Here is an 8,021-nt window from a genome sequence, read left to right as displayed (position 1 = left end):
AAATGGGATCCACCTGTGAGAGAAAAAGTCAAATATGACGACTGAAATAGTGAAATAACGATCAAAAAATTAATTTTTTTAGAGAAAAAATCACTCCCAAACGTCTGTAAATATAATAAAAAAAACCCTTGTTTGACTGTCATTCTTTTAAATTTATTTATTTTTTTTTTAAATTTTTGGTAAGACTAAGTTTTGAAAAATGTTTGGTTAAAAAAAAATATTTTATTATGAGAATATGTAATTAAAAATGAGTATTGAGAAAAAATGAATTTTGAAAGAAAGATTATCAAACTGCACAAGATAGGCTACAAACTTGGCACAAGCTATAGATTTTGTGAACACGTCAAATTACCAATTTCCGATTTAATTCGAAAAGGAAAAAAATTTATAGAAAAGAAACCGAAAAGGGATCAATTTTACAGATGAAGAAAAGTTGTGTGGAAGTGCATTTTCTCCAATTATCCAAGATGTTTCAGAAAGAATATACACAACCCTTCAATAGTCGAGGTTTAGTAGTTGACTCGCAATTCCTCGACTCCTATATATCAAATGCCGCTACCTTATCACCAAGTTTTCTGGGATGATCCAACTATTCGAGTGTGTGATAGAGCAGCCCAAACATGCTGCGAACAAAATTCTCGTCCCCTCCAGTAAGGAAAAGGAAACTAACATTCATCGTTCGCCAGATCACCTTTGTGTTTTGATGAAATGCACGGTCAGTAACTTCGAAACACCAAAGCCATGAAAGGAGTCCACCTTGAAGAGTTCTTTTAACTTCTCATCACATAAAACTGTTCTCTTATCAGATGGATCCTGGAAAAGAAATACTCGAAATAAAACCAAGTTTTGATTATAGTTCGTTAAGTCCAGGCAGAAATTGCTCATCAAGATTCAAAAGCTCAATGAGATACATATGTACTAGAGCATTATCGTACGTTTTGAACGTAAGAACAACATAATATCCTATTAACAAGGGAAATAAAATAAGATAAACATGAATTGATTTTGGATATCTGGGTAGAACTATTGGCAATAACAATGAAGTGACCAAGATGAGTGAAAAACCTGAAGTTCGTTTTCTTTTATGTATTGCCACATTTTCTTGACAACATCAGCTCGGGATAACTCGCTTTCACCAGTACCGAAGAAATTCACTAGAGCATCTGATAGTGGAAGTGGTGCAGTTAAACCAGAACCTCCCCCTTTTCGTGGTTTCTCTTTCCTCTTCGGCTGATCCAACTCTGAACAGTCAGATGCATTAAAGTATGTTTTGTCAGAAACAGATTTAAATGTCAAAAACAATTCTATGAAAGAGTTTAATTATTTTTTGGATATTTGTTTGTGTCACCTTCTTCTCTGGCCTCACGTTGTCTTTCCTTCTTTGAAGATTTGGCTGGCATAGCGGCATCATCAAGAAAGTCACAAATATTTTGACACAAGGGAAATATAAATCAGAATTCATGGAATTAAGTTCACAAATTTTGCTGCCGTGCTTTTGGCATTGCTTAATATCAAGATTTCAATTTTTTTACGGCATCAAACCTATTGAGAGGTTACTATCTATTGAAAAGAAATAATTTTCTCCTCAACCACCACAAAGGATCCATGTGAACAAGGACACATCTCTGATCTTCCAATAAAAATAAAAAATTCTTCCTAAATTTTCACCGACAATTAACATAAGCTGCTTCAGAAGTCAGAAATACCTAGGTCATTTCTCTATTAATCACATTTAATTTGCGAACACTTTTAATCCAGCAATATCAAGATAAGCAAGCAAGAGAGACCATAGTGGTGATGGATAAATTGTTTGCCAAAAACACAGTATAACATCTATTATATAATAAAATTTTCCAGTTCCAACCTTGTTAATTTATAGAGGTTTTACAGCATATTGCAGAACCATATAGGAATTGACGGCATACACAATACCTTCTGCTTCATCTAGGGGCCAAATGTGCTTGGACAATGCTTTATTCATTTGAAACATATCAATAGAGCGAACACGAAAAATTCCATGCAAAGCTTCATCACATAAGATTTTTCTCTTGTTCTTTGGGTTCTGTAAGTTCTTCTCCCGAATGTATAGCCAAAGTTTCTTGACAACCTAGGACAGACAATATAAAGTTAGAAAAATATCTCTACTTAATCCTGTTGCATGTGCTAGATTACAGCTACGAGAAAATACAGTACATGATAAATTCATGATATACCTCGGTTCTGGCTAGCTCTGGTACCCCAAGAAGTTCCTGCAGTTGTGGAGAAAGGGCACATGGTTTAGTAAAGCCCCCTCTTTTCTTTACATCTTTATCCATCTTGTTAGACCTACTTGATAAAATTCAAAGAATATGCAAAGAAAATTAGGAGTTTGTTTGGTGGGAATTTTGTTAATTAATTTTTTGACCGTTAGAGATAAAGTGATCCTACCCGTGAGAGAATAATTCAAAAATAGCGGCTGAAATAGTAAAATAACAGTCAAAAAATTAATTTTAATTGACTTAACATCCCTACCAAACAAGCGCTAGAAGAATACCGATAAAACATTTTGAAAACAGCATTTCGGCATTGACAAAATTCACCATTGTAAGTTAATAAAATCAACATTAGCAATTACACAAGAAATACGCTAACTTATCAAGATTGTTCCTTCTTGAATGTACATTTCACAATGTCTCACGGCATCTGAACCTCACACTGAAGTTAGACTGCAGTGTTAACTTCTAAGATTCTTAGCATTTTGATATTAACTTTATAAGGAAAATGTTATAATAATTTTTGCCAGATGCTTCCTAATATTCTTTTATCGTTTTCTCTGTTTGTCTTTCGACCAAAATTTTTAACCATTCAACAGACTGGGCAGTTCATTAAATTGAGCAATATGATCAGGGATGATCCCAGATATAAAAAAGTGATCCTCAAGGTGGATACTAATTGAATGTCAAAGTGACTCTCCTGAATGAAGTTCAATTAATCTATATGTGAGTTGAGTCAACCTTGAGCACCGCACATTCAAGATTTTGGATAGTTTGAACAATTTTAGAGCTCGATCAATCTTGAACATGTTGTAACAAGAATCAACAAGGTATTTCACTCCAGCATGCATAGAGTTGACAATGATACCCTAAAAATAATTCAAATAAACTACACCGATTAAACCTCCTCTCCAGAAAAGGGAAGAACAAAATAAAGGTGGGAAATAAAGATGAATAAAAAACATAAACTCCTGAAATCTGCAAGATGATTTGTTACCCTTTTTTTGTGATTCTATCTGCTAGTTCTTAATCTTCTAATGAACTTCACAGCAAACTAATTATGTACAATCATGCATACGAGTAAGAGTTGTGATGTCAAACAGAATCTCCACATTCTAGCACAATTGGAACAGTGGTCGAAATTAACTGTTAAAAGCAATACAAGCAAAATTAAATTAAGCCTTATCCCATGCAAACCTTTTGGTAAAGTAGTGAAAAAAAAAATTAGAAACCTAATGAAACGAGAAAATATGAAAATTTTCTGTACTATTAATTCTCCCATTTTACCGTTGGCCAAACTGCACTCATTGTGCATGTGATATACCGCTGATATAAATAATTTGAAACGTGCTAAATAATTCAAAAGAAATCAATCATGCAATAAATAAGCAGTTAGACTACTCAAAATTAAAACAATATCAGGGTTCGAAACAAGACAATTATGACATAAATAACACCCTTCGTCCTTGCAAAAAAAGGGGGAAAAAGAGAGTAAGAAATTTGAAGAAAGCTAAAAAAGAACATAAGAAGATTAAGTTTTAATTAATACATATATTTTCTACCAATTTCCAATAGATATGTTGCCAGAAAAACCAAATAAAATTTAAAAAACAACAAAAATTCACCTCTTATTGTTACTGCCGCTGTCTTCACCAGTCTCTTCCTCTTCTTCTTCTTCTTCTTCTTCTTCTTCTTGAGAATTTTCATCTTCTTGGTCCCCTCCATTCTCGTTAGCTGTTTCTTCTCCTTGTTCTTCTTCTGGTTCTTTGTTTTGAGAAACACAAACCAGAATTCATGGAAGTGGTAAAGCAGCAGTACACTTAGGCTAAGCTTAGAACAGTAAAAGTTCTTCTAAATGATGTTTTGTTTCTAAACATGTTTGAATAGTAACCTTCTCCTTATATTTAAGTGAAAAAGTTACTTAGCCCCTGTCCGTGTAAGCTAAAATTCAGATTTTTAGTAGATTTTGATAAAAGTTGACAAAAATATGAAGTAAAAAACGTTATAGATCTCATGAAATGTATATTTAAAATTAATTGTTGATTTTGACATTAGATTTTTATCAAATTTTAAGCCAGACCAACCAAGGGCTTATTCTGAAAGTAACTCTCAATCGTCCAAATTAGAAACTTGTTTGTTTTCAACTCTCACTAATAAAAGTTCATTTACTTTAATATTTACTTATAAATAAACATCTCAAGCTCCGCAAAACATGCTTGGTGTTTTGGCATTGCTTGACGATGCACAATACCTTGTGCTTCATCCATGGGCCAAATGTGCTTGCTTAATGCTTTATTCATTTTGAACATATCTATACTACGAACACGAAAAATTCCTTGCAAACGTTCATCGCATAATATTTTTCTCCTGTCTTTTGGGTTTTGCAAATTCTTCTCCCGGATGTATGCCCAAATTTTCTTAACAACCTAGAAGGACAAATGAGATAATGTTAGAAATTGTATCTCTATTCTATCATATTGACCTAGAAAAGATAACCACTACAAGAAAATACAATCAGTGAGCATGTATGGCAATGCCTAGTTACTTTTTGAAAAAGTAATAAATTCGAAAATAATTATTGGTAGAATAAATAAATTAAAAGTAAGCTTGAATTAATATTAATCACCACAAATGCTCATAATCATGACATACCTCAGTTCTGGCTAGCTCTGAAACCCCAAATAATTCCTGCAGTTGCGGAGAAAGGGTACATGGTTTAGTAAAACCCCATCCTTTTTTCTTTACATCTTTATCCATCTGGTTAGACCTACTCGATAAAATTGATAGTGCACAGAAAATTATATAAAAACATACAAGTAAAACATCACAAAACAGCAACTGAGCCTTGACAGATTCAAACTGCAATAAAACTCATACTTTTGTGAACAAAGTTAAAAAAATTCTAATCTAATCAAATCAACATCAGCAATTGCATAAGAGAAATGCTCTTATCATTCATAGCAGAGCTAGATTGCAGGCAAAACTGCCAATATTCCTAGCATTTCCATATGGATCTTCTTACATTTACATCAAGATATACATAAGGGATTACATAATATCACGTGACACTCTAACATTTGCCAATTTAAAACACAATTAACTTTTTCATCCAATTTTTTTCCTCCACGTCATATTATGTAATCCATCATGTATATTTTTAATGTACGAGCAACAAAATTCATGCACAAAATAAATTATGCATTTAGAGAAAAAGGGAATTCCGTTTTTGTTATCGTTTCTAGTAGTGAAAGACTTATCGTACTGTCATATAGAATTTTTTTTTTTTTTTGTTTTTAATAACCTCCCTCCTTCTTTTAACTTTTATGATTTCACTTGATTTGTAGCGCCCCGAAAATTTTATAGAATATACTTAATTGTTTTACATACATACATACATATTAAACTACACACAATTTCATTTAAGTTTGAAGTTAATTATGACTAATGCGACAGGTGGTCCAACGACAACACGTACCTCATTTGTCTTTAGCAATTGTTGCAATTAAATGTAGTGCATGCAAGTCAATTTTTTTTAATTGCGTTGGTACTAATATTATTTTTCAATTGGCATCTAAATTAAATTATTATGTTGACTTTAGTGAATAAAAGGATTCCTTTTTTTTTTATGAAGAGAATAGCTCTTTGCATGTTATAATTTGAAGTGATTGTCTAGGGTTCCATGAGCATATAGACACAAATTGTATACTTGATGGATCGAGTATAGTAAGACACAATTTGTGATGTGATCAAAATTATGTCGTTCACAATTAGAGATCATATACTTACAATAGTGGAATCCATTAATCATTGAGATGAGACAATCGTCACTCTAAGGTATTTTCTTAGGCAAATTGAACATGAGCTCAGTAGGTTGACGATGAGATTGTTGGACTTTACATTATGATTTGATCATAACGAATTTGCCGTATGAAAATGGGACTTAGAGGGTAATACATGTTGAAGGCAAAACGGTCATTTTGCCAGTTTCAACATATTGACAATCAAATGAGGGTTGACTTGTGAAATGATAATCAAAGGATATTGTCATTAGATCATAATTTGCTTCGATAACTATCACTCGACTCGAGAGTGCAATCTCGATTTTTTGGTAGAATGAGTTGGGATTAATAAATGTATCTCAATTGGTCAAGAGTTGACTCAATTGGAAACATCTATTGGAGTTTGGGTCATGTGAGTCCGGTTAGGTCCCTCTCTTGATTTCAATAAAATGTGTGTGACTTAATTGGTCTACTATAATAAAGTTCAAGAAAATTTGTGCAATTTTCAAATCTTCATAGGACTGACATATGCACTTTATTGGTATATTTTATATGAGAATTATGATTAGCCACTTTTCACTTTTCCAAAAGAATTATGGTTAGCCACTTTTCACTTTTCCAAAAGAATTATGGTTAGCCACTTTTCACTTTTCCAAAAGAATTATGGTTAGCCACTTTTCACTTTTCCAAAAGAATTATGGTTAGCCACTTTTCACTTTTCCAAAAGAATTATGGTTAGCCACTTTTCACTTTTCCAAAAGAATTATGGTTAGCCACTTTTCACTTTTCCAAAAGGAAATACACCCAATAGAGAATAAGGGAGAAGATCTATGGGAGAGAGCAATTAGTTAGATCATTAATAACCCATTTAAAATGTTATCATCTCCCCTTTCTATATGTGAGGATTTTATAATTCAATAATCTCAATGTCACTAAAATCCTTATTTACATGATTTTTATCTTCAATGAAAAATTAATTTCCTATTGTGATGATTAAAACTCATTAACCAACAACCATACTTGACAATGCTGCTACAAAATGCCTTCAAGTTATGTGCATATTTATGAGGGCATTGTGGGACAATTGTTGCTAAACAAGAGACGATTATTTGTTCCCCTGTAACTTTTGAGACCTTAGAGTTTATTATCAACAATTCCAATTGATTTGCAGGGCTTCAAAGCATTGGGCGTGGTATCATAGGTAAAAATCTCTTCTTTGAGTTATTGTGCAGCACCACGGATGCTAATGGGAAAGAACATGGTCTCTAAGGGTGTGCACAATATGTTGGACTTCCTCCATACCAAATTCCCAGAAGGTAGACAGTTTTGGTAATCAACAATGTAGTTTCTTTCATCTAGTTATCTTTATTTCTCCAATTTGTCTTCTGCACTACTAAAGGTAATGCATAAATACAGTTTAAGCTCAAAAATTTATGTACTTTTCTGTCAATAGATTTTTTGTCACATTTGTGCCTACCAGTATGTTACTCACACGAACATAAAAGATTAGGCACCAAGATCACCATATTAAGAAAAATGTTCATAATCATGGATACTTTGACGATCAAATCAATCGTCATACAAATAAGTGCTAAGAATTGCGTACATTTACCTTTACATAAGACAATTTATCAATGTTCTAAAATGTATGCACGTGCTCCGCACATGCCCGCATGTGCTTGGGGCATTTTCAAAATGCCTTCCATATTTGGTATGAGTGTGATAATGCGATCAACCCATTTGGTCAATGCTATATGCATGCTAAACTAACAAAATACGCACGTGGTTAAGTCAAAAATTATGTCAAAATTAACCTAACAAAGCCTAGTCCATTTTTGTAATTTAAAAAAATAAGTTAAGTTCAACAAAAACATCAAATTAGCTCAAATCACCCAAATTCGTGAATTATATACAATAATGGTAGGGTTTTGACGTTTAGAAAAATAAAAAATAAAAATAAATTTTCGTAGAATTGTAAATCATCTACGCC

General features: G+C 32.7%; 1 protein-coding gene across 4 annotated transcripts; it reads right to left on the bottom strand.

The window, feature by feature from the left end:
• Positions 1–362: 362 nt before the first annotated feature.
• On the bottom strand, positions 363–5,353 carry LOC111410590 (upstream activation factor subunit spp27). Of its 4 annotated transcripts, none has more exons than XM_023041010.1 (8): positions 4,905–5,351; positions 4,504–4,678; positions 3,878–4,016; positions 2,214–2,328; positions 1,933–2,107; positions 1,349–1,393; positions 1,066–1,241; positions 363–813 (listed from the first exon to the last, which is right to left on the bottom strand). In XM_023041010.1, the coding sequence occupies exons 1-8, from the start codon at positions 5,007–5,009 to the stop codon at positions 688–690; spliced, it is 1,056 nt and encodes a 351-aa protein (XP_022896778.1). In that variant the 5' UTR covers positions 5,010–5,351; the 3' UTR covers positions 363–687. The 4 variants fall into 4 exon arrangements, with proteins under 4 accessions (XP_022896778.1, XP_022896777.1, XP_022896779.1 ...); XM_023041009.1 differs by having other exon boundaries at positions 1,349–1,403; positions 1,934–2,107; positions 2,214–2,325; positions 4,905–5,350; XM_023041011.1 differs by having other exon boundaries at positions 2,214–2,325; positions 4,905–5,349.
• Between the last annotated feature and the right edge of the window lie 2,668 nt (positions 5,354–8,021).

This window comes from Olea europaea, chromosome 15 (genome assembly GCF_002742605.1).
Source record: "Olea europaea var. sylvestris chromosome 15, O_europaea_v1, whole genome shotgun sequence".
Lineage (NCBI taxonomy): Eukaryota > Viridiplantae > Streptophyta > Magnoliopsida > Lamiales > Oleaceae > Olea > Olea europaea.
The sequence above is the reverse complement of the archived record's forward strand: the minus strand, read 5'-3'. Positions and strand labels throughout refer to the sequence as shown.